Consider the following 26,833-nt stretch of genomic DNA (forward strand, 5'->3'; position numbering starts at 1 on the left):
TTATATATATGCAAATTGAGCCTGTACGTTTTCTAAATAAGGTCACATTCACAGGTGAACATCTCCTAATTACTTTCTTCATCTGTGCCTTATTTTTTCCACTGTAATTTATGAACTTCTGCTATATGAGTTTTTCTAGCTAATTTTTTGGCTTCTTGTATTTTTACTTCTCAGTTATACTTATTTTTTCCCTCTTATTTACAATTTCCCTGATTTGATTTTAAGCTCCTGTCCTTTCTCAGCATAAACCCTGGTCTGTATTGGTAAGTGTTAAATAAGTGTTAGCGAAAAAAATGGATGTGCAAAGAAACTGAATTAAGAATTTGCCTTTCTGATTTCATCACTGTTATTTGTTACAAATACTTTAGATTTTTCTTACTTTTCCAAACTTCCCGTGTATTTTCTGTTTCTGTGAATCTCTTTGCTTTCATCCTTCTTCCTACAGTATCCATTCTCTGTTTGGAAAAACTCACCTTTAGAAAAACTCTACTTTGCCTGAATAAGATCTAGTTCAAGTTCTACTGCATTTCCACATATTACCAAGTAAAATTAGTAATCACTAGTTTGGGCTTAGCTGAAGAAAATGTTTCAACTTTTCTCATTCTACACACCTCTCATTCCTTCTCCCAGGTCTCTTTTTCACCCTTAATTATGGTGACTTTCATAAAGGTGATATAACTCAGTTTGCCTTGAAATGTCTAGGCTTACAACTGTATTTCTGGCACAGTCAACAATAATACTCCTCCACTTCTTTTCACTCTGAAAGATGTTTTTGGCTTAGGTAACAAGTTATATGATAACTCTACCCCACATCCATTGCCTTGCATGTCTTATTTTCTCTTCTAGATTCTCAGCTCTTGGAGGTCTCAGGCTGTGTTATGTTCTGTGTTATATTCTGTGTTATAATGTTCTTAGTCACTTAGTCATGTCTGACTCTCTGCAACCCCATGGTCTGCAGCCCACCAGGCTCCTCTGTCCCTGGGGATTCTCTAGGCAAGAATACTGGAGTGGGTTGTCATGCCCTCCTCCAGGGGATCTTCCCAACCCAGAGATCGAACACAGGTCTCCTGCATTGCAGGCAGATTCTTCAACATCTGAGCCACGAGGAAAGCCTACGTTGTAATACTTAGTACTTAATATGGAGTGAATGAAATGCAATAAATATTTGAGCTCTTACCATGTGCCATGCATATTTGTAGTTTTTCCATATTAGCTCACTTATTTTTTCAGTTATTACAACCTAGATTTGTAATACCTAAGCCCTTGCCCCAGTGTTTTTCATTTATAGCAGCCTTGCAAAATGTTAATTCTAAATCAGTTCAGCTGTACAAATTCTTTATGCTTATTTCTCAGCTACTAGTGGGACATGGGGAGAAAAAAATCATATAACCACGCAGATTGGTGCCATTGTTAATCAGGCTTTAGCTTCAGTTGGTCCTTAGACAGTTTTTGTAACAATTCTTTTGGTTTAGTTAGTGCGTGCTCCATGAAGCTAAAGCCTGATTAACAGTGGTACCAATCTGGTGTGATCACTCACCTAGAGCTAGACTTCCTGGAATCAAAGTCAAGTGGGCCTTAGGAAGCATCACTACGAACAAAGGTAGTGGAGGTGATGGAATGCCAGTTGAGCTCTTTCAAATTCTAAAAGATGATGCTGTGAAAGTGCTGCACTCAATATGCAAGCAAACTTGGAAAACTCATCAGTGGCCACAGGACTGGAAAAGGTCAGTTTTCATTCCAATCCCAAAGAAAGGCAATGCCAAAGAATGCTCAAACTACTGCTCAATTGCACTTATCTCACACGCTAGTAAAGTCATGCTCAAAGTTCTCCAAGCCAGGCTTCAACAATGTGTGAACCGTGAACTTCCAGATGTTCAAGCTGGTTTTAGAAAAGGCAGAGGAACCAGAGATCAAATTGCCAACATCTGCTGGATCATCGAAAAAGCAAGAGAGTTCCAAAAAAACATCTATTTCTGCTTTATTAACTATGCCAAAGCCTTTGACAGTGTGAACCACAACAAACTGGAAAATTCTTCAAGAGATGGGAATACCAGACCGCCTGACTTGCCTCTTGAGAAATCTGTATGCAGGTCAGGAAGCATCACTTAGAACTGGACCATGAAACAATAGACCAGTTTCAATTAGGAAAAGGAGTACGTCAAGCTGTATATTGTCACCCTGCTTATTTAACTTACATGCAGAGTACATCATGAGGAACGCTTGGCTGGATGAAGCACAAGCTGGAATCAAGATTGCCGGGAGAAATACCAATCACCTCAGATATGCAGATGACACCACCCTTATGGCCGAAAGGGAAGAAGAACTTAAGAGGCTCTTGATGAAAGTGAAAGAGGAGAATGAAAAAGTTGCCTGAAAACTCAACATTCAGAAAAATAAGATCATGGCATCTGGTCCCATCACTTCATGACAAATAATGGGGAAGCAGTGGAAACAGTGAAAGACTTCATTTTTGTGGACTCCAGAATCACTGCAGATGGTGACTGCAGCCATGAAATTAAAAGACACTTACTCCTTGGGAGAAAAGCTATGACCAACCAAGACAGCATATTAAAAAGCAGAGACATTACTTTGCCAACAAAGGTCCATCTAGTCAAAGCTATGGTTTTTCCAGTAGTAGTTTATAGATGTGAGAGTTAGACTATAAAGAAAGCTGAGGGTGGAAGAATTTATCCTTTTGAACTGTGGTGTTGGAGAAGACTCTTGAGAGTCCCTTGGACTGCACGGAAATGTAACCCGTTCATTCTAAAGGAAATCCGTCCTGAATATTCATTGGAAGCACTGATGCTGAAGCTGAAACTCCAATACTTTGGCCACCTGATGTGAAGAACTGACTCATCTGAAAAGACCCTGATGGAGGGAAAGATTGAAGGCAGGAGGAGAAGGGGACGACAGAGGATGAGATGGTTGGATGGCATCACCAACTCAATGGACATGAGTTTGAGTAAGCTCTGGGAGTTGGCGATGGACAGGGAGGCCTGGCGTGCTGCAGTCCATTGGGCTGCAAAGAGTCGGACATGACTGACTGAGTGACTGAACTGAACTGACTGATTGCGTGCTCCATGGTTTTTTTATTTCGGCTGTGCTGTGTCTTCCTTGCAGCGCATAGGCTTCTTGTTGCGACATGTGGACTTCTCTAGTTGTGGCTCATGGGCTCAGTAGTTGCAGTAAGTGGACGCAGTTGCAATGTGTTGGATCTTGGCTTCCTGACTAGGGATGGAACCAGAGCCCCTGTGTTGGAAGCTCAGAGTCTTAACTACTGTATCACCAGGGAAGTTCTATTTAATTTTTTCTTTAAAATTTTACTAAAACCTTGCTGATTATGTGATAATAGTCATGTTTTATAGGTAATAAAACAAGGTTTTGAAGTTATTAGGGTCACACTGGTAATAATTTAGAGATCTGTGCATTCTTGAATATAGGTTACTCAGGCTCCAAAGTTTTCTTTTATTCCATCCTTTTACCATTCACAGCTTTGATTTGATTCACAAGGTGTTACACTACTCAACCATAAGCTCCATATACTTACTTAGAGATGCTTCTTTTAAAAGTAAGTTTGAGATTTTCAGATTATTAATGTTTTTATGTATCACTTACAGTTAGGTTAAAGTAAATTTAAGGACCAGAAGTAAATTCATTAGTATTGTTAAAAAACAATACCATTGGTTGAACATTGTTTACTGTTGATTATAAGTTTTATGGTTGGAATAACAGTAAAGTGTAAGTCCCTCAGTGGTATCTGCCTCTTTGCAACCCCATGGACTCCACTGTACAGTCCATGGAATTCTCCAGGCCGTAATACTGACGTAGGTAACCTTTCCCTTCTCCAGGGGATCTTCCCAACCCAGGGATTGAACCCAGGTCTCCTGCATTGCAGGCGGATTCTTTACCAGCTGAGCCACAAGGGAAGCCCAAGAATACTGGAGTGGGTAGCCTGTCCCTTCTCCAGTGGATCTTCTGACTCAGAAATCGAACTGGGGCCTCCTGCGTTGCAAGTGGATTCTTTAATCAACTGAGCTATCAGGGAAGCACTAACAGCTTAAATGCCACCTTTTGAAAAGCTTTCTCTGATCCTCTGGACTATTGCAAAAGGCACTGTCTCTTTTTATTTATATGACCTGTGGTAAGTCTTAACTTTTTTGGTTCTCAATCTATCATGTGGATAAAAAGTACCTACGTACCTCACAGAGAGCCCAGGTATAGATTCATTTAAGTAGGTCAGTTGATCTTTCTTTAAAAGAAACAAAGGCAATGTAATGGTGCAAAGAGAGTCTTTTCAACAAGTGATCCTGGAACAACTGGACATCCACATGCGTTTTTTGGGAGTGGGTGGGAAATAGGGTGTGGGGATCATAATAATGGTATATATAAAAACTCTTGACAATTTTTAGGAATACGCACCTGTAAGGTGTTCATGAGATGAACACTGAGTCTCAAAGAGATTGACTTTGTCCCATTTTCTGCCTCCCTTTACTTAATACTTATTACAGTAATTCTTTAACTACGTTGGTTTCTAAAATCCTTTAATCGTTATTTCCTTCTTGACTGAAGTCTGTAGTCTACCATTGAAATCACTTATTTGCCTGAACATCAGCTGCTTGTTCATCTCTCTTCTGATTGTGCTAGCCTGGTGAAACTCTGAACCAAACTGAATTCTTTTACTCTTTGCCATCTCCATTTATCCGCTTAGGCAGCTGAATACTGATTGATGTCACTGTGATTCAAGATTAGTAAGTACTAGTGGGTCTTGGCACTAGTCTGAAATCATTCATTTTTCTAGTAGTGGTTCTCAAACTGTTTGGAACATTTTTGTACTCTTAAAAAATTGTTGAGGACTACAGTGAGCTCTTTTGTTTTAATTTATTTTGCTCTAAGGCGTGTTGGGGGAAAGGCAATGGCAATCCACTCCAGTACTCTTGCCTGGAAAATCCCATGGACAGAAGAGCCTGGTGGGCTGCTGTCCATGGGGTCGCAGAGTGGGACACAACTGAAGCGACTTAGCAGCAGCAGCAAGGCATGCTGGATCTTAGTTCCCCTACCAGGAATTGAACCCCGAGTCACCTGCACTGGATGGCAGATTCTTAACCACTGGACCACAAGGGAAAATCCTGTGATCGATTTTGAGTTAGTATTTGTGAAGGGTGTAAAGTCTGTCTTGACTTATATTTTTGCATGTGAATGTCCAGTTGTTCCAGGATCACTTGTTGAAAAGGCTCTTTGCTTCACTACATTGCTTTTGTTTCTTTTAAAGATCAGTTGACCTAGTAAAATGAATCTATTCCTGGGCTCTGTTTTGTTCTGTCAATCTGTCTGTTCTTTCACCAGTGTCACTGTCTTGATTATTCAGTCTTTATAGGCAGTCTTGAAGTCATGTGGTATCAGTCTTTTGACTTTGTTCTTCAGTATTGTTGACTAATCCTGTGTCTTATTTTTCCATAGACATTTTAAAATCAGTTTGTCAATATCCATAAAGCAGTTTGCTGGGAGCAAGGATTGTGTTGAATCCATAGATCAAGATGAGAAGTGACATCTTGACAATATTGACTCTTCCTACCCATAAACATAAAATAAATATTTTTATTTAGCTTTCTTTAAATAGATCTTATACATATTTTGTTAGATTTATACCTAAATATTTTCTTTGGGGGTGCTGATATAAATAATATTGTGTTTTACATTTCAAATTCTATTTTTCATTGCTAATACATAGGAAAGCAGGTGTATCCTACAACCTTGCTATAATTGCTTTTTTAGTTTGAGGAGTTTTTTGTTGATTCTTTCTGATTTCCTACATAGATGATCATGTCATTTGTCATCAATGTTTTATTTCTTCCTTTCTAATCAATATATTATTTATTTCTTATTCTTACTACATCATGTGATGTTGAAGTGTGAGTCACTCAGTTGTGTTTGACTCTTTGGGACCCCATAGACTGTAGCCCACCAGGCTCCTCTGTCCGTGGAATTCTCTAGGCAAGAATGCCTGAGTGGGTTTCCATTCCCTTCCTCGGGGGATCTTCCCGACCCAGGGATAGAACCCAGGTCTCCTGCATTGCAGGCAGATTTTTAACCATCCGAGCCACCAGGGAAAACCAGTATGATGTTGAAAAGCTATGCCAAAGGGTACATCCTTGACTTGTTCCTGATCTTATCGTGAAAGCTTCTAGTTTCTCACTAGAAGTTCTCGTGTTAGCCATAAGTTTTTTAGATAAATGTTCTTTATCAAATTGAAGAAGCTTCTCTCCTACTTGAATATTCCTTTTTATTGGTGAGTAGTATTTCATTGTACAGGTATTCCTCAATTTCTTTATTCATTCATCTGTTGCTGGACATTTGGGGTGCTTCCAGTTTATGACTGTTAAGTATGAAGCTGCTATGAACATTTGTGTATAAGTCTTTGTATTGATACATGCCTTTTTTTCTACTGAGTAAAGATAACGAAGTGAAGTTGGTGAATGATACAGTGCTTATATGTTTAATAAACTGCCAAACTGTCCAGTGAGGTTGTCCCACTTTATAGTTCAACCAGCAGTGTAGGAGAATTTGTTTTTCCACATTCTCTCCAGCACTTGGTGTTGTCAACTTTTTTGATTATATCTGCTTTAATGTGTAGTGGTGTCTTATTGTGGCCTTAGTTGCATTTCCCTGATGATGTTGGACATCTTTTCATGTGCTGTTTGTTGATGTGTCTCTTCTGATCTTTTGCCCATTTTTTATTGACCTGTTTGTTTTCTGTTTATGGAGTTTTGAGTTTTCTTTTTATATTTTGATTCAAGTTCTTTATCAGCTATAAATCCTTTATCAGATATGATTTGCAGAAGACATTTTACCATTAAGTGACTTGTCTTAAGAAGTGTCTTGAAGAGCAGAAAATTTCAATTTTGATGAAATCTACTGATTGTGCTTTTGATTACATATCTAAGAAAATAGTTGCCAAGGCAGAGTCACAAACACTTATGTTTGCATTTCTGTATTAATTTTAGCAATAGCCTGTTCAGTTCAGTTCAGTCGCTCAGTCGTGTCTGACTGTTTGCGACCCCATGAATCACAGCATGCCAGGCCTCCCTGTGCATCACCAACTCCCGGAGTTCACTCAAACTCATGTCCATTGAGTCAGTGATGCCATCCAGCCATCTCATTCTCTGTTGTCCCCTTCTCCTCCTGCCCCCAATCCCTCCCAGCATCAGGGTCTTTTCCAGTGAGTCAGCTCGTTGCATGAGGTGGCCAAAGTATTGGAGTTTTAACTTTAGCATCAGTCCTTCCAATGAACACCCAGGATTGATCTCCTTTAGAATGGACTGGTTGGATCTCCTTGCTGTCCAAGGGGCTCTCAAGAGTCTTCTCCAGCACCACAGTTCAAAAGCATCAATTCTTCGGCGATCAGCTTTCTTCACAGTCCAATTCTCACATCCATACATGACCACTGGAAAAACCATCTTGGCATCTTGGCATTTCGCTCAGTCGTGTCCAACTCTTTGCGACCCCGTGAACTGTAGCCTAACAGGCTTCTCCGTCCATGGGATTCTCCAGGCAAGAATACTGGAGTTGGTTACCGTTTCCTTCTCCAGGGAATCTTCCCAACCCAGGGATCGAACCCAGGTCTCCCGCATTGGAGGCAGACGCTTTAACCTCGGAGCCACCACGAAAAACCATAGCCTTGACTAAATGGACCTTGGTCGGCAAAGTAATGTCTCTGCTTTTTAATATGCTATCTAGGTTGGTCATAACTTTCCTTCCAAGGAGTAAGCGTCTTTTAATTTCATGGCTGCAGTCTGCATCCGCAGTGATTTTGGCTAGTTTTTCATAAAAGGGTCTATTGGCTTTTGATTGGGATTGTATTGAATCTGTAGATCAATTTAGAGAAATTAATGTTTTAAGAATATTGAATCTTCTAACCTCTGGACAAGTATGCCTTTCCTTTTATTTAGATCTTTAATTTCCCACTCTTGAAGTTTTAACTATACCAATGTTTTACAGCTTTTGTCAGATTCTCCCTAGCAGATCTTTTTTTTTAAATGCTAAACAGCAGTGTTTAAATTTTTTTCCCAGTTTCTCATTGCTAATACATAAATATATAATTAATTTTTATGTATTGATTTTAGATCCTATATAAGTACTATTACTGTCTTTGCTAATCACCCTTGTTATAGTAGCTTTTTAATAGATTCCATCAGATATTCTATAAATAGAAAATTGTATTTTCTGCAAATAAAGACAGTTTTACTCTTTCCTCATCCGGATACCTTTTGTTTTGTTTTTTGGCCTGATTGTACTGGCTAGAATCTTCACTATTAGGTTGGGTAGAACTCAGAGAGACTGCCTGGCTGTGTAGGATCTCCCTCTCTCTAGTGGTGGCCCTGAGATTCACTGAGTGGTAAGCTGAGGCTAATCATCAGGCTCACTGGTATGTTTTCTGTCTCTCTGGAATCATTATGGTTGTTTCAAGCCTGAGGGTAAATCTTGTTACTCTTCCTTAACTAGACTCAGAACTGTCTATACTATTCAGGATTACAAATCTAATCCCATCAGGCTTTTATTTTATCTTCACAGTTGCTAAATTCGTTACTTGTTAGTCCTCACTTTTGGCCTACCCAGCATTTGGGGTAATTGATCACTCTCTCTTTCTATGTACTTGCTATACTTATTGTGCAGGATATACTTTTTGGTCCTCTTCCTTCTTCCCTGGCCATGCTTTTGCCATCTTCTCTTTTGAGTTCTATTCAACTTCCAGACCTTTAAATATTTGAATGCACCATGAGCGCTTAGTCTTTGTTTTAATACTCTTAGGTTGGCTTGAAGCTCAACATTCAGAAAACAAAGATCATGGCATCTGGTCCCATCACTTCATGGGAAATAGATGGAAAAACAGTGGAGACTGTGTCAGACTTTATTTTTGGGGGCTCCAATATCACTGCAGATGTTGATTGCAGCCATGAAATTAAAAGACACTTACTCCTTGGAAGGAAAGTTATGACCAACCTTGATAATATATTAAAAAGCAGAGACATTACTTTGCCAACCAAGGTCTGTCTAGTCAAGGCTATGGTTTTTCCCGTGGTCATGTATGGATGTGAGAGTTGGACTGTGAAGAAAGCTGATCGCCGAAGAATTGATGCTTTTGAACTGTGGCGTTGGAGAAGACTCTTGAGAGCCCCTTGTACTGAAAGGAGATCCAACCAGTCCATTGTAAAGGAGATCAATCCTGGGTGTTCATTGGAAGGACTGATGCTAAAGCTGAAACTCCAGTACTTTGGCCACCTCATGAGACGAGTTGACTCACTGGAAAAGACTCTGATGCTGGGAAAGGTTGGGGGCGGGAGGAGAAGGGGACGACAGAGAATGAGATGGCTGGATGGCATCACCGACTCTGTGGGCATGAGTTTGAGTGAACTCCGGGAGTTGGTGATAGACAGGGAGGCCTGGCGTGCTGTGATTCATGGGGTCGCGGAGAGTCGGACACGACTGAGCGACTGAACTGAACTGAATGGTTTCATACAGTCTCATGACTTTATATACTTTTAATAGGTTGTTTATTCTGAATTTACATCTTCACTCCATCAGTTTCTCCAGAACAGCATACTTTTATATATCCAGCTGTTTATAAATCTTGTCTGTTTGGTTGTGAGATAGGTATCACAGACTTAAAAGCTGTACTTCTGCAGTCTAATCCTTAAAGACACTCACTAGTTCTCACTTTGGTAAAAGGCCAACTCCATCATCTCACTTATTCAGGCCATAACTTGGGAGTAATTTTGGCTTCTCTGTTTATCTTAGACCCGGTATTTGGTTCCATCACCAAAAAAATCCCATTTGCTCTGCCTTCAAAATACAATATATCCAGAGTCTGACTACTACTTTACACTACCACTTTGGTTGTTGTTGTTGTTCAGTCACCCAGTCATGTCCGACTCTTTGCAACCCCATGGACTGCAGCACACCAGGCCTCCCTGTCCCTCACCGTCTCCCAGAGTTTGCCCAAATTTATGTGCATTGCATCAGTGAACCATTTTGGTTACAGTGCTCCAAAACCCATCTTCTCTCTCCTTCTTTAACAAAATGTATTCTTACCTGGGATCCTTGTCCCTTTAAAAGGTAAACTAGAGTATGTCATGTTTCTACTAAAAACTTTTCTAGTTGTTTTTCAATTTATCAGGATTAATAAAAGCCAAGTCATACAGTTGTATAGCCTGGTCCCCTGCTATTGCTGTGCCCTCATTTCCTGCCATTCTTTCTCTTGCTTCACTGTAGGGACACTGCAAGGTTCTTTTTTTTCACTCTTTCACCTTTTTCAAATCCTTGTTCCAATATTATTTTAAAAAGGCCTTTGTCACTCTGATCAGAAAGCTGTGGCACTACCCTAAAGTAATAACTGTACCTTTTACCTTCCTTTATTTTCCTCCGTAGTTCTTACTATCTGGCATCTGTTTATTTTCTTGTTAATTATGTCTTTCCAGTTAGATTATAAACCCTATAAGGACAGGGATATCTTACCTATTCAGTACTATTTGCAGCACCTAGGACAGTGACAGTGCCTACAAACAAAGTACATACTTAATGCATACTAATACATTAATGTCTTGAATTCTCTCAGCCATTTTTGATTTGTGATCCAGGTTTTTCCTTAGAATATAGGATCTCCTATGATCCCAAAGTTAGAGATTCTTTTATATTCTAATAGTATTTGAGTTATCAGTTTATAACATAGTTCTCACATTTTGTTAGTCACTTGGCTCTACTATTCTGTGCTTATTTCTGAGTGTTTGGGGCTATTGTTAAAAAATAAAAAAGACTTTGCTTACATTTTTGAAGTTGACATGTCACACCATTTATCAGTTTAAAACAAACTAATTCAGACTAATTATTGAATGTATTGGTGTAAAATGTAATTTATCTAAATACTTTAAAAATATTTATTTGAGTCTTAATTGTGGCATGTGGGGTCTTTCGTTTGGTGCGTGGGCCTCTCTAGTTGCAGTGTGCAGACTTCTGTAACAGTTGTGGCACATGGTCTGAGTAGTTGGGACTCACAGGCCTAGTTGCCCCGTGGCTTGTGGGATCTTACTTCTTCCACCAGAGGTTGAACCCACATCCCCTGCATGGCAAGGTGAATTCTTAACCACTTAACCTTAACTCCAGGGAAGTCCCCATCTCAAATGTTAAGTGTGCTGAAATGATTGAGGATATCTAGATGGTCTGATTTTGCTAGTCTCTTGAAAATACATACTTATTTCAGTTGTTGCTTTGAAGAAGCGATTCTAAATTCTGAGAAGTCTGAAAGAATCCATACTTTAGAGATATTTGGAGATGTTGTTTATAGTTGGACACAGTACAGTCAATAAATATTTCATTTGTATATTTGCGTATACTTATTTTATAGATTTAACATTTGGAAGAACCCAGAACTAAAATATCCAAGATGCATGACACTTTTTGTAGGTTGAAAAGTGAGAGGTGGTAAAAGATAACATTAAAATATCAAAAAGGATAGCTTTAAAGATAGATTTGTGATGACTTTTATTTCTTGGTTCATTTCTTGGATAGTTGCCACTTCATTCATACTTCCATTTCAATCACTTTAATGTGATCTCTATTATAAATCTCAAGTCTTTTTGTTTTTAAAAAAATCGATTAAGTTACGTGTGTTATTATATTTTTGTCAGAAGCTTATTGTTCATATGTATATATATTTCCTAATTACTTGTATCCTATGGGCACTTTGAATTTTCACTGAATTCAAACACACATGACTATTCAAATATACATGAAAATTCCAAAGAGTTGTACTGTTTTCATGGGAGCCACAGGTAGGGGGAAAGCAACCCTCTTTATCTTTGAAAAGATAATAAGTTTAGTTAATTAATTACAGAACTTTTTATTTGGTTTATATCAAATAGATATACAGAGCCAGAAACAACATCATTTCTTATCATGCCTTTCCTTGGCCTCTAGACTGTGCAGTAGCCAGGATATGACAAAGTTAAGGTCTTGCCAGATAGGATAGATTCAGTTCTTTGCTGTTCTTCGCCTCTTTATATTGTAGACTATGCTGCTGCTGCTGCTGCTAAGTCACTTCAGTCGTGTCCGACTCTGTGTGACCCCATAGACGGCAGCCCACCAGGCTCCCCTGTCCCTGGGATTCTCCAGGCAAGAACACTGGAGTGGGTTGCCATTTCCTTCTCCAATTGTAGACTATACATAACCATTAATGAGGAACATACTTCAATTAATATAGATCTTTAGTAATAGACAGTTGCTTCTCCAGTACTCTTCTGGTCTCCAGTCACACAGCTGCAGATGGGAAAGTGGAAGGAAGAAGTAGGCTCCATGTGTGGGAAATCTTAAGTAATGAGCATGCTAATACTGACCTTGGTCTAAGAACCACAATGGAAAATCTGTTTCTCCATGGTTTTAAGATTCCGTGGGGAAAATCTTCTTCAGAAGTGGCTTTTAAGTTTTCGGTTTAGTCTAGGTTTGGAAATGTATTAGACACTTTTGTTTGCAAGCAGCCAGAACTTTGGCTGACTAAGACACAAACAAGGAGCTGTGTCCTTAGAAGCTCATGGGATCTAAGGGAGAGCCAAATCATCAGTACTTACAGGGTAATATAAAGCCTTGTGTAAAGATTTAAGGGTTGAAATAAGCAAAAATTTATACCAGAAGTTACTTTCGCAGAAAGCAAAAAATCCTCAGAATGTTTCTGTAGGTAACAGAATTTTCTGACAGTAAAAATCACTTGTAAATTCCTAGAAATTAAACAAAGTGGAAAAGAAAAACCTGACAGTTACATTAATATTGTTTGCAAGTAAAATTGAACTCATTAAAAATAGGCATTTATAGTTTTTTGGTCAATATTTGCTCAAGCTCTTTGATTATTACAGAGGTGTTTTGTTGTTGGTCAAATCTGTCAACTTTTTCTTTGGTGGTTTTTCTGTCTTTGTTATGTGGAGAGTAATTTTCCCCATTTAAATATTGTAAAATATTTTAAATGTATTTTTGATTTACTGGATCCACTTTTTCTTTTTCCTATCTTCCAAGTATTATTCTCTTTAGCAATTGTGTCCCATTAAGCCATGGTTCTTTTTTCAAAAAATTTTCTTTGTTAAAAATTGAAGTATAGTTGACTTATTAGTTTAGGTATACACCATAGTGACTTGATCTTTTATAAAATATACTCTATACAAAGTTATTATTCAATACAGGTTATATTCCCTGTGTTGCACATTTTATCCTTGTAACTTATTTATTTTGTAGCTGGTAGTTTGTACCTCTTAAACCCCTTCACCTGTTGTATTCTCTCTCCTCCCCTCTCTCCTATCTGGCAAACACTTGTTTGTTCTCTGTGAGTCTGTTTTATTTTTTAGGCTTCATATATAAGAACAAGCATACAGTATTTGTCTTTCTCTGTCTTACATCACTAAGCAAAATACCCTCGAGGTCTATCCATCTATTTTGTCACAAATGCAGAGCTTTATTATTAATTTTTTTAATAACTGAGTAAAATTCTATGTATATATATGTTCATAACACATCTTTTAGGGGTTGTTTCTTTATTTTGGCTATTGTAAATTAATACTACTTGAATATTGGCATGCATATATCTTTTCAAATTGGGGGGCGTTCTTATTTTTTCAGATAAACACCCAGGAGTGCAATTGCTAGATCATATGGTAACTCTATTTTTAACATTTTGAGGAACCTCCATATTGCTTTCTGTAGTGACTACCAATTTACCTTTTCATTAGCTTTGCATAAGCGTTCCTTTTTCTGCACATTCTCACCAATACTTTTTGTTTTTTTGTCTTCTGGACAATAGCCATTCTGACAGGTGTGAGGTGATACCTCATTGTGGTTTGTGTTTGCATTTGATAATAATGATGTTGAGTATCTTTTCACGTGCCTCTTGGCCATCTGTTTCTTCTTTGGAATAATGCATATCCAGGTCTTCTGCCCATTTTAAAAATAGGGTTGTTTAGTCCTTTGATATTGAGTTCCGTTAGTTCTTTGTATAGTTTGCATAGTAATCCCTTATTGGACATATCATTTACAAATATCTTTCTCCATTCAATAAGTTCTCTTTTCATGTTGTTGATGATTTCTTTCACTGTGAAAAAGCTTTTAAGTTTGATTTGGTCTATTTGTTTATTTTTGCTTTTGTTTTCCTTCACTGAGGAGACAGATCCAAAAAAATATTGTTGAGAGTAATTTCAGAGTATTGCCTATGCTTTCTTATGGGAGTCATAAGTTTTCAGGTCTTACATATAGGTCTTTAGTCTGTCTTGAGTGTATATGTATGGATTTGTTTCTGGACTCTATTTTGTTCCTTTGAGCATGTGTCTGTTTTTTATACCAGTACCATACTTTTCTGATCATTATAGCTTTGTAGTCAAAGCTGTGATAGTCTGAAGTCAAGGCGTGTGATGCTTCCAGATTTTTTAAAGATTGCTTAGAGTGTTACAGGTGTTTTGTTGTTTCATATGAATTTTAAGGTTATTTGTTCTGGTTTTATGAAATGTGCCACTGGAATTTTGATGAGAATTGCTTTGAGCCTGTAGATTGCTTTGAGTAGTATGGATATTTTAACAATCCGTGAACATGAGATATCTTTCCATTTATTTGTGTCTTTTTCAATTTCTTCTATCAGTGTAGTATAGCTTTCAACATAGAAGTCTTTCACCTTCATTAAATTTTTTCCGTGGTACTCTTTTTGGTGCTGCTGCTGCTGCTAAGTCACTTCAGTCGTTTCCGACTCTGTGTGACCCCATAGACGGAAGCCCACCAGGCTCCCCCATCCCTGGGATTCTCCAGGCAAGAACACTGGAGTGGGTTGCCATTTCCTTCTCCAATGTGTGAAAGTGAAAAGTGAAAGTGAAGTCGTTCAGTCGTGTCTGACCCTTAGCGACCCCACAGACTGCAGCCTACCAGGCTCCTCCATCCATGGGATTTTCTAGGCAAGAGTACTGGAGTGGCTTGCCATTGCCTTCTCCGCTTTTTGGTGCAGTTGTGTGTAAATAGAATTGTCTTCTTAGTTTCTATTTCTGATGGTTTGCCACTGTTTATAGAAATCCACCAGGTTTTGTTTTGTTTTGCCATGCCATGCATATGGCATGTGGGATTGTATTTCCTTGACCAGGAATTGAACCCATGCACCCTGCAGTGGAAGCTTGGAATCTTAACCACTGGACTGCTGGGAAGTCTGAAATCCACACTTTTGTGTATTGATTTTGTAGCCTATAATGTCACTGAATCTACATATTATTTCTCTCTCTTTTTTTTTGGCGAAGACTTTAGTAGTAGCATGTCATCTACAATGACAGTTTTACTTATTCCCTTCCAAATGAAATGCCTTTATTTCTTGTCTGATTGCTGTGGCTGGGACTTTCATTATTTTGTTAAACAGAAGTGGCAAGAGTGGGCATGCTTGTTTTATCTGATCTTAAAGGACAAGCTTTTCAGCTTTTTATCATTGAGTATAATGTTAGCTGTGGATTTGTCATTGTCGTATTCAGTGAGTTGTGCCTCACTCTTTGCAACCCCATGGACTGCAGCATACCAGGCTTCCCTCCATCATGCTCCAGGCTTCACCATCTCCTGGAGTGTGCTCAAACTAATGTCCATCGAGTCAGTGATGCCATCCAACCATGTCGTCCTCTGTCACCCCCTTCTCCTCCTGCCCTCAGTCTTTCCCAGCATCAGGGTCTTTTTCTAATGAGTTGGCTCTTTGCATCAGATGGCCAAAGTATTGGAGCTTTTACCTCAGCATGAATCCTTCCAATGAATATTCAGGGTTGATTTCCTTTAGGATTGACTGGTTTGATTTCCTTGCAGTCGAAACAACTCTCAGGAGTCTTCCCTAACACTGCAGTTCAAAAGCATCAATTCATTGTCACTCAGCCTTCTTTATGGTCCACCTTTCATATCTGTACATGATTACTGGGATTTGTAATAAATGTCCTTTATTATGTTGAGATAGTTTCCTCTGTAACCAATTTGTCAAGAGTTTATTGTAAATAGACGTTAAATTCTTTCAAATGCTATTTTTTGTGTCTATTGAAATGACCATGTGCTTTTTATCCTTTGTTTTGTTAATGTGGTGTATCACATTGATTGATGTGCAGATATTGGACCATCCTTCCATTGTGGAGTACTTCTTGATCATGATACTGTGATCCTTTCTGTGTATTGTTGAAATGTTTGCTAATATACTTTTAAAATGTATTTACTTTTAATTGAAGGATAATTGCTTTACAGTGTTGTGTTAGTTTCTGCCATGTATCAACATGAATCAGTCATAGGTAAAGCAAGAAAGTTCCAGAAAAACATCTATTTCTGCTTTATTGACTATGCCAAAGCCTTTGACTGTGTGGATCACAATAAACTGTGGAAAATTCTTAAAGAGATGGGAATACCAGACTACCTGACCTGCCTCTCGAGAAACCTGTATGCAGGTCAGGAAGCAACAGTTAGAACTGGACATGGAGCAACAGGCTGGTTCCAGATAGGAAAAGGAGTACGTCAAGGCTGTATATTGTCACCCTGCTTATTTAACTTCTATGCAGAATACATCATGAGGAACACTGGGCTGGAAGAAGCACAAGCTGGAATCAAGATTGCCTGGAGAAATATCAATAACCTCAGATATGCAGATAACACCACCCTTATGGCAGAAAGTGAAGAGGAACTAAAAAGCCTCTTAATGAAAGTGAAAGAGCAGAGTGAAAAAGTTGTCTTAAAGCTCACCATTCAAAAAACTTAAGATCATGGCATCTGGTCCCATTACTTCATGGGAAATAGATGGGGAAACAGTGGAAACAGTGTCAGACTTTTATTTTTTTGGGCTCCAAAATCACTGTGGATGATGATTGCAGCCTTGAAATTAAAAGACTCTTACTCCTTGGAAGGAAAGTTAATGACCAACCTAGACAGCATATTAAAAAGCAGAGACATTACTTTGCCAACCAAGGTCCGTCTAGTCAAGGCTAAGGTTTTTCCTGTGGTCATCTATGGATGTGAGAGTTGGACTGTGAAGAAAGCTGATCGCCGAAGAATTGATGCTTTTGAACTGTGGTGTTGGAGAATACTCTTGAGAGTCCCTTGGACTGTGAGGAGATCCAACCAGTCCATCCTAGAGGAGATCATTCCTGGGTGTTCAGTGGAAGGACTGATGCTAAAGCTGAAACTCCAGTACTTTGGCCACCTCACGCGACGAGTTGACTCACTGGAAAAGACTGATGCTGGGAGGGATTGGAGGCAGGAGGAGAAGGGGACGACAGAGAATGAGATGGCTGGATGGCATCACTGACTTGACATATATGAGTTTGGGTGAATTCCAGGAATTGGTGATGGACAGGGAGGCCTGGCGTGCTACAATTCATAGGGTCACAAAGAGTCGGACATGGCTGAGCGACTGAACTGATACATATGTCCCCTCCCTCCCACATCCCTCACCTCTAGTTTGTTACAGAGCCCCAGTTTGAGTTCTCTGAATCATGCAGCAAATTCTCTTTGGCTATCTGTTTTTCATATGTTTCCATGTTATTCTCTCCATTCGTCCCACTGTCTCCTTCCTCTCCCAACCCTATGTCCATAAGTCTGTTCTTTATGTCTGCATTTCAGTTACTGCCCTGCAAGTAGGTTCATCAGTGCCATCTTTCTGGACTCCATATATATGTATTAATATACAGTATGTTTTTCTCTTTCTGACTTACTTAGCAATATTGATTCTTCCAACCCATAAACATGGAATATCTCTCCATCTGTTTATGTCATCTTTGATTTCTTTCAACAGTTATCTTACAGTTTTCTGTATATAGCTCTTTTGTCTCCCTAGGTAGGTTTATTCCTTGATATTTATTTTATTTGAGAATATTTTGCATCTACGTTCATCAGAGATACTGGCCTGCAATTTTCTTTCTTTCTTTTTTTGTAGTGTCTTTTTCTGGCTTTGGTATCAAGTGAAAGCTAGCCCTGTAGAAGGAGTTTCAGGGTGTTCTTTGCTCTTCAACTTTTTGGAATAGTTTAAGAAGGATAGATTTGACTCTTCTTTAAATGTTTGGTAGAATTTCCCTGTGAGGCTGTCTGGCCCTGGACTTCTGTTTTCTTGGAGGTTTTGGATTACTGATTCAATTTCATTACTAGTAATTACATAGACTCAATGGACATGAGTTTGAGCAAGCTCCGGGAGTTGGTGATGGACAGGGAAGCCTGTTGTGCTTTAGTTCCTGGGGTCGCAGAGTCGAACATGATTGAGTTACTGAATTGAGCTGAATTAGTCTGTACAGATTTTCTTATTTGTTCCTGCTTCAGCCTTAGTAGATTATATCTAGGAATTTATGCATTTCAGAGAGGGTTTCAATTTGTTGGCACATAACTAGCATTGTGATTGTTTGTTGTACTTCTGTGATAGTGGTGAAATGAACTTCTCTTTCATTTCTAACTTTATTTGGGCCCTCTTTTATCCTTGAAGATTGTGGCTAAAGGTTTATAAATTTTGTTTATCTGTTCAGAAACCCAGCTCTTGGTTTCATTGATCCTTTCTGTTGGTGGGATTTTTTGGGGAGGGGAGCTCTCTATGTTACTTATTTCTGCTCTGCTTTTTATGATTTCCCTCCTACTACCTTTGGTCTTTGTTCTTTTTTAATTCCTTTAGGTGGAAAGTTGTTTCTTGAGGTAGGCTTATATATCTATAAACTTCCCTCTTGGAACTGCTTTTATTGTGTCCCATAGATTTGGGAAAGTTGTGTTTCTGTTTTCATTTGTCTCAAGGTATTTTTTTTTTAATTTCTTCTTTCATTTCTTCATAGATGCATTTTTAGTTTTGTTTTTAATAGCATATTGTTTAGTGTCCACATGTTTATATTTTTTCATTTTTATTCCAATTTCTGGTTTCATTGTGGTCAGAAAGGATGCTTGATATAATTTCAATTTGTTGAACTTACTGAGATTTTTTTGTGGCCTAGCATGTGACCTGTCCTGCAGAAAGTTCCATGTGCATTTTAAAAGAATATGTATTTTGCTGCTTTGGATGAAATATCTATTCTATAGATACTTATTAAGTCCATCTTGTCTATCATTTAAGACCACTGTTTCCTTATTGGTTTTCTGTCTGGATGATTTATCCACTGATATAAGTGAGCGTTATAGTCCTCTACTATTACGATATTGTTGTCAGTTCTTTACTTTATGTCTATTATTATTTGCTTTATATATTTATGTACTCATCTATTCAGTTCAGTTCAGTCGCTCAGTCATGTCCGACTCTTTGCAACCCCATGAACCGCAGCACTCCAGGCCTCCCTGTCCATCACCAACTCTCAGAGTCCACCCAAACCCATGTCATTTGTGTCGGTGATGCCATCCAACCATCTCATCCTCTGTCATCCCTTCTCCTCCTGCTTTCAATCTTTCCCAGCATCAGGGTCTTTTTAATGAGTTGGCTGTTCACATCAGGTGGCCAGAGTAATGGAGCTTCAACTTCAGCATGAGTTCTTCCAATGAATATTCAGGACTGATTTCCTTTAGGATAGACTGGTTGGATCTCCTTCTAGTCCAAGGGACTCTCAAGTCTTCTCCAATACCACATTTCAAAAGCATCAACTCTTTGGCGCTCAGCCTTGTTTATGGTCCAGCTCTCACATCCATACATGACTACTGGAAAAACAATAACTTTGACTATATGAACCTTTGCTGGCAAAGTAATGTCTTTGCTTTTTAATATGCTTTCTAGGTTGGTCATAGCTTTTCTTCCAAGGAGCAAGCGGCTTTTCATTTCATGGCTGCAGTCACTATCTTCAGTGATTTTGGAGCCCAAGAAAATAAAGTCTGTTACTCTTTTGTTTCCCCATCTGTTTGCCATGAAGTGATGGGACCAGATGCCATGATCTTAGTTTTCTGAATGTTGAGCTTAAAGCCAACGTTTTCACTCTCCTCTTTCACTTTCAAGAGGCTCTTTAGTTCTTCACTTTCTTCCATAAGGGTGGTGTCATCTTCATATGTGAGGTTATTTATATTTCTCCTAGCAGTCTTGATTCCAGCTTGTGCTTCCTCCAGCCCAGCGTTTCTCATGATGTACTCTGCATATAAGTTAAATAAGCAGGGTAACAATATACTGCCTTGACATACTCCTTTTCCTATTTGGAACCAGTCTGTTGTTCCATGTCCAGTTCTAATTTGTGCTTCCTGACCTGCAAATAGGTTTTTCAAGAGGCAGATCAGGTGGTCTGGTACTCCCATCTCCTGAAGAATTTTCCACAGTTTATTGTGATCCACACAGTCAAAAGCTTTGGCATAGTCAATAAAGCAGAAATAGATGTTTTTCTGGAGCTCTCTTGCTTTCTCCATGATCCAGCGGATGTTGGCAATTTGATCTCTGGTTTCTCTGCCTTTTCTAAAACCAGTTTGAACATGTGGAAGTTCACGGTTCACATATTGTTGAATCCTGGCTTGGAGAATTTTGAGCATGACTACCAGCGTGTGAGATGAGTGCAATTGTGCGGTAGTTTGAGCATTCTTTGGCATTGCCTTTCTTTGGGATTGGAATGAAGACTGACCTTTTCCAGTCCTGTGGCCACTGCTGAGTTTTCCAAATGTGCTGGCATATTGAGTGCAGCACTTTCACAGCATCATCTTTCAGGATTTGAAATAGCTCAACTAGAATTCCATCACCTCTACTAGCTTTGTTCGTAGTGAGCTTCCTAAGGCCCACCTGACTTCACATTCCAGGATGTCCGGCTCTAGGTAAGTGATCACACCATCGTGATTATATGGGTCATTAAGATCTTTTTTGTACAGTTCTTCTGTGTATTCTTGCCACCTCTTCTTAATATCTTCTGCTTCTGTTAGGTCCATACCATTTCTCTCCTTTATTGAGTTCCCTTGGTATCTAATTTTCTTGAAGAGATCTCAATTAGGTGTGTATATGTTTACAAATGTTATATCTGCTTCTTGAGATCCTCTTTGTCTTTTGTTGTAGATTTTGTTTTAAATTCTTTTCTGTCTGGTGGGAACATTGCTACCCTATAAGCCATTATTCTTAAGGTTGTAAGGAGATCATTAGCACTATCCTTTCCAGTTTATTTTGATGTCTTTGTCAGGTGAGACTTCTATAAAAAACACTATAGACTGGTTGACTTAAATATCTGTCATTTATTTCTCAAAGTTTTGGAGTTTGATAAATCCAAGATCATGGTGTAAGCTGATTCAGTTCCCGTTGAGGACCCTTTCCTGACTTGTAGACCGCCACCTTCTTGCTTTGTCAGGGGTGGAGAGGAAGAGAAAGTTCTTTTCTCTCTTCCTTTTTTTAAGTGAGGACACTAATGCCAACATGTGGGCCTGCTCGCATATAAATGTCATTATCACAAGAGGCCCCACCTCCAATTAGTATTCAATATATATATATTGGAGGGACACAAACATTCAGTCCATAATACTTCTTTATCCTATGCCTTCTCTATCTCTACCTGAGGAGGATGAATCTGTTTATTTGCTTTTATTATGAACATTACTTATTGTGATTCTGACATCAGAGAACAGAAAGTGACAACTAAAAGTTCTTTCTTTCTTTAATCTTTAGTAATTTCACTCCTTACAGTAACTAATGTTTATCTTCCAGAACATATAAAAAATTATTATCAGTATATATGCCATATGTGACTAATATTTTTGCATTTAGATCTTCAGTCCATCTGGTTTTGTGTGTGTATGTGTGTTTAGTATAAAGCAGGAATTCTGTTTCCAAATATTTAGATCTTGTCTTTTCAGCATGTCTTCACTAATTCATTATTTACACTCATAGAACATATTACCTACCATATGCCATTATATGTGTTGCTCTGTTTATATATTTTATGTTGCTTTAAGATACTAAACTTTTTATCATTTTTACTTTAGTATCAACCCCCTCCTTACTGTGCAGTTGTGTGTGTGTTTGTCATGGTTTTCTTTGCAGTTACATTGAATTTGTGTGCTAATATGGGGAGATTTGCCATCTGTGTAGCATTACATTTTCCTTCTCTTGAATATGGCATGTCTTCCAATTATGCAGGTCAGTTGCTCAAGTCTGCAAGTTCTTTACAACATTATTTAAGTAGTTTAAATATTAATATTTTACTAATACTCTTTTTTACTACAGTAAATTTGTAAAGATTATCACATATTATAACATGTTGAATAAATATTTTGTATACAGTTTACATTCTTTACAAGCAGCCACGTTATTTCTTCTAATAGTGGTTTCCTTGGCTTTCTTCGGTTTTTCTAGCAATAGATTTTTCAAGATAATAATTTTGTGTATTCTTTTTTTATTCATCCGTTTCCTTTTCTTGTCTCATTGCATGAGAATTTCCATTCTAAGTTGAATGATGATGATAGTGTACCATCTTGTCTTCATTGTTCCTTAATAACATGCCCCCCCTCTAATTTTAGCATTGTGATGTCCATTGATTTAGAAGAATGTATTATTAAGAATTATTTTTTCAATAGTTACTTTTTTAAAATCCACATAATGAACGTTAAATTCTATTAAATATCCTTTTGGCTTCCAATGAGAAAGCAATGCGACCTTTCACTGTGATGAATAGTCTAAAAAATCCTTACATTTTTGAATATCCTACTTAGTCATTGTGTCTTTTTCTTTAAATACAGAGCTATATGTTATTTCATAATATTGTATGAAATTTTTAATATTTATAAATTGCTTTTTCATTTGTGTATCTTCAGGTTTACTATTAGGCTTATGATAGCTTGCTAAAATACATTTGAATATTTTTATACTAATTACATTAAATTTTAAAAGCTTTGTAATTATCATATGGTTCAAAGTACATTTTTTGGACTTGATTTTTTTTTTGGTGGAGTGGTTTAAAAAAAAGACAGCTTTTCTTCCATAGCTGTTACGTATGATCAGTGTGAATTGTCAGTCCTTTTCTGTAATATCCTCAGTCATCTCTTGGATAAGAAAGTTAACTCTCTCATCTATTTAATGTATTCATTTATGGGTTATTTTTCTTCAAAAAACAGTTCATGGAAATAGTATTGTATCAAAAGCCTCTTGATGAAAGTGAAAGAGGAGAGTGAAAAGGTTGGCTTGAAGCTCAACATTCAGAAAACTAAGATCATGGCATCTGGTCCCATCACTTCATGGGAAATAGATGGAAAAACAGTGGAAACAGTGTCAGACTTTATTTTTTGGGGCTCCAAAATCACTGCGGATGCTGATTGCAGCCATGAAATTAAAAGACGCTTGCTCCTTGGAAGGAAAGTTATGACCAACCTAGTTAGTATATTAAAAAGCAGAGACATTACTTTGCCAACCAAGGTCCATCTAGTCACGGCTATGGTTTTTCCCGTGGTCATGTATGGATGTGAGAGTTGGACTGTGAAGAAAGCTGATCGCCGAAGAATTGATGCTTTTGAGCTGTGGTGCTGGAGAAGACTCTTGAGAGTCCCTTGGACTGTGAGGAGATCCAACCAGTCCATTCTAAAGGAGATCAATCCTGGGTGTTCATTGGAAGGACTGATGCTAAAGCTGAAACTGCAGTACTTTGGCCACCTCATGAGACGAGTTGACTCACTGGAAAAGACTCTGATGCTGGGAAAGGTTGGGGGCGGGAGGAGAAGGGGATGACCGAGAATGAGATGGCTGGATGGCATCACCAACTCTGTGGACATGGGTTTGAGTGAACTCCGGGAGTTGGTGATAGACAGGGAGGCCTGGCGTGCTGTGATTCATGGGGTTGCGGAGAGTCGGACACGACTGAGCGACTGAAGTGAACTTAACTGAAGTTTTTATTGTTTAGAGCTGTTTGAACATGTTTAAACATTTTTCTTAATCCTCTTTTAAATGATACCATCCATGTATTTGCTATATATGTTCTAATATACTTTTTAGTGAAGAGTGTCTTGCTTGAATTTAGTATTAATGAGTGTTTGACCTATGTTCCGTAAAATGGTTTATATTTGGCCCATTGCTTTTAGGAAGGAATCAGTATAAGGGTGAAGTTTGATGATTTTAACTTTTGTTTGTATGTTTTCTTCATGTATGAGATAGAAAATTTTGATTTCACGTTTATATGTGTTTTCTTGAATTATGTTTTCTGGCAGTTGATCTATCTTTACCAATGTGTTTTATACAGATTTTTGGCAGAGAAACCCTCCAAAGGAAGATCCTTTAAAATTTGGTTATCTGTTACTGAGTAACAAAATATCCTAAAGTTTGGTAGTTTTAAAACAGCATACTTTTATTATATGTCAGTTTCTTTGGGTCAGAAATCCAGGCATGACTCAGCTGAGTTCTTTGTTTCAGAGTCTCTCACTAGGCTACAGTCAGGGTGTCAGCTAGGGCTGGGACCTTTATCTAGTTTCTTGACTGGGGAAGGACCTCCTTTGAAGCTTACTGTTGGCCCAGTGTAGTGCTTTATCCACTGCAGCACATATTGGTGATTACTGGAAACATCTAACTCTTCTCAGTTTTTCCTGTTTACTCAGTGTGTGTGTGTGTGTGTGTGTGTGTGTGTGTAGAAAACAGGAAGGGAGGGAATTTGATCATATGTTAACATAACTTAGATTCATTTTTAAGAACTATGCTTTTCTTTTTTCCTTAGGTGCCTTAGCTGGACCAATTATTGTGGAGCCACATGTCACAGCAGTATGGGGAAAGAATGTTTCGTTGAAGTGTTTAATTGAAGTAAATGAAACTATAACACAAATTTCATGGGAGAAGATACATGGCAAAAGTTCACAGACTGTTGCAGTTCATCATCCTCAACATGGATTCTCTGTTCAAGGAGAATATCAGGGAAGAGTCTTGTTTAAAAACTATTCAATTAATGATGCAACAATTACTCTACATAACATAGGATTCTCTGATTCTGGAAAATACATATGCAAAGCTGTTACATTCCCACTTGGAAATGCTGAGTCCTCTACAACTGTAACTGTATTAGGTACGTGTACTTGAATTGTGTATTTTGGTGGTAGTGGTGAGAATTATAGTAAAAATATTTTCAAAAACTTAAAATGACTGAAATTACATATAAATGTAGATTTAAAATGAAAGAATTCAAATATGATTTTTCAACTTGTCATAAAACTCTATGATTCTAGACTCTGTTTAAACAAAATTTTGTCCATATCTACCTGTCTGTATAATGCTATGTAGTTCATAGCTATTTTACTTTGTTCTTGAAAGATTGTTTTTTATTTATAATACTAAGTGCTGATATTCTTTGATGTTTATTTTATTTCCCCTCAAACTTCAGCATTTAATTTAATTACCATCTTTAAATAAGCTTTTCCATTTTTTTAAATGACTGTGGTCTTAGAGCCATTGACGTCTTATGTTTATTTTTCAAATCAGATTTTTATTTCTGCTGTTGTGGATTTGCATAGCTATTTGAATCATGGGCTGTTGCTTCCATTGAAGGATCTTCTGCCTTTTACTATGTGATAACTGTTAAAATTTATGGTGAACCTTAGAAAGAGCTTACTAGCATTAAAATAGCCACCTGCAGTGAAAGGTAAACCAATTTGGAATAGCTCGTGAGTACTCATAGAATACTAGAATGAGGACCAAGGACTAACAGCAACCTTAGCCATTTCCACCCAAAGTGGAACCCCTTTAATGGGTGGTCTTTGCTCTGAATCCACCTGTTTGCCTGTCAGGGATTTTGTCAGGTCTGCTGATAGCTTTCCCTACTCAATCCTCCTTCTCTTTTCTCCAAGATGTTATTCCTTTATAAACTTTTTGCACTCCTCACTTGATCTCACTGTCTGCTTCAAGAGAACCAAACAGTTACACAGCCTCTAATATTTAATGGTATGATTTCAGGATCTCTGGAGTTCAGGAAAGAAATTTTGTCCAAAGTTGTTATATATTTTTTCATGTGGAGAAAAACTATTTAAAAATGGAAATAAAATTAAATATTTGAAGACTTTGTGTTTAAGACCCTGTCCTAAGGGCTGTGGGGAAAATATAACTTAAGTTTGCAAAATTGATACTTTTGAGAACTGTTTTGATTGGAAGACAAGGTATTAATATCTGAAAAATCAAGTGCAAGCCATTGGGGTAAAAAAAAAATTTTTTTTTTAAATGTGTCAAGGAAAAATAATAATTTGTATGCAGAAGAGAGAACTCATGAGAATAAGATGTTTTACTTTAAATTTTAGTAAACCTTCCTAAATTAATAAACATTCAATGGTTTAAAACTTAGGATTATTTATAGTATATGACCAGTCATGATTTTACCTGTGTCTACTTCTCTAATTTCATCTATTCCATTCCTTGCTCTGCTTCTCCCAATAGCCCAAATTTTATAATCATAATGAACTATTAGTGGCATGTTAACACCTATGTTTTTACATGTATTTTTTTGTTACTCCTCTCTTCTCAAGAGATTGCCACCTTTCCCCTCCTCTCTCTCCCTTCCTACATTTCTTCTATTTAACTGTCACTCATCAAACTTCATCCTTTTTTTAGCCATTTTAAAAATATCTAGCTCTCTGCTGTTTGATGGGGATTTTATTTTGCTCTTTTGCCATTGTATCTTGAGCTTATCTTTGTTGTAGCAGTTAATTTAGCACTTACGATGTGTCTTTTTCACTATAAACCTGTGGTAAACTGCAACTGTGCACTTTAAAATTTGACTTTATATCCATAAAGCTTAAAAGAGTTTCTGGTGTGTAGCAGTAACTCTAGGTGTTATTTACGTAGGCTATGGAAATAGCTAAGTTAACTCTAGTTCAGAAATGTTTTGTTGAAAAATAGTTGAACCAGTCCTTGAATGGTGTAAGTGAGCCAACGCAAGGAAGCAGAAAATAACAT

At 37.8% G+C, this 26,833-nt stretch overlaps 1 protein-coding gene across 2 annotated transcripts in view; it reads left to right on the forward strand.

The window, feature by feature from the left end:
* Positions 1–26,833, forward strand: part of NECTIN3 (nectin cell adhesion molecule 3) — a 148,907-nt gene that overhangs the window by 20,330 nt on the left and 101,744 nt on the right. For both annotated transcript variants that reach the window (XM_055420900.2, XM_088836843.1), the window contains exon 2: positions 24,615–24,956. In XM_055420900.2, coding sequence (XP_055276875.2) covers positions 24,615–24,956 — 342 coding nt within the window. The remainder of the gene's footprint in view (positions 1–24,614; positions 24,957–26,833) is intronic.

The sequence above is a fragment of the Moschus berezovskii genome, chromosome 1, assembly GCF_049115385.1.
Source record: "Moschus berezovskii isolate FMDL1 chromosome 1, NW_MosBer_1.0, whole genome shotgun sequence".
NCBI lineage: Eukaryota > Metazoa > Chordata > Mammalia > Artiodactyla > Moschidae > Moschus > Moschus berezovskii.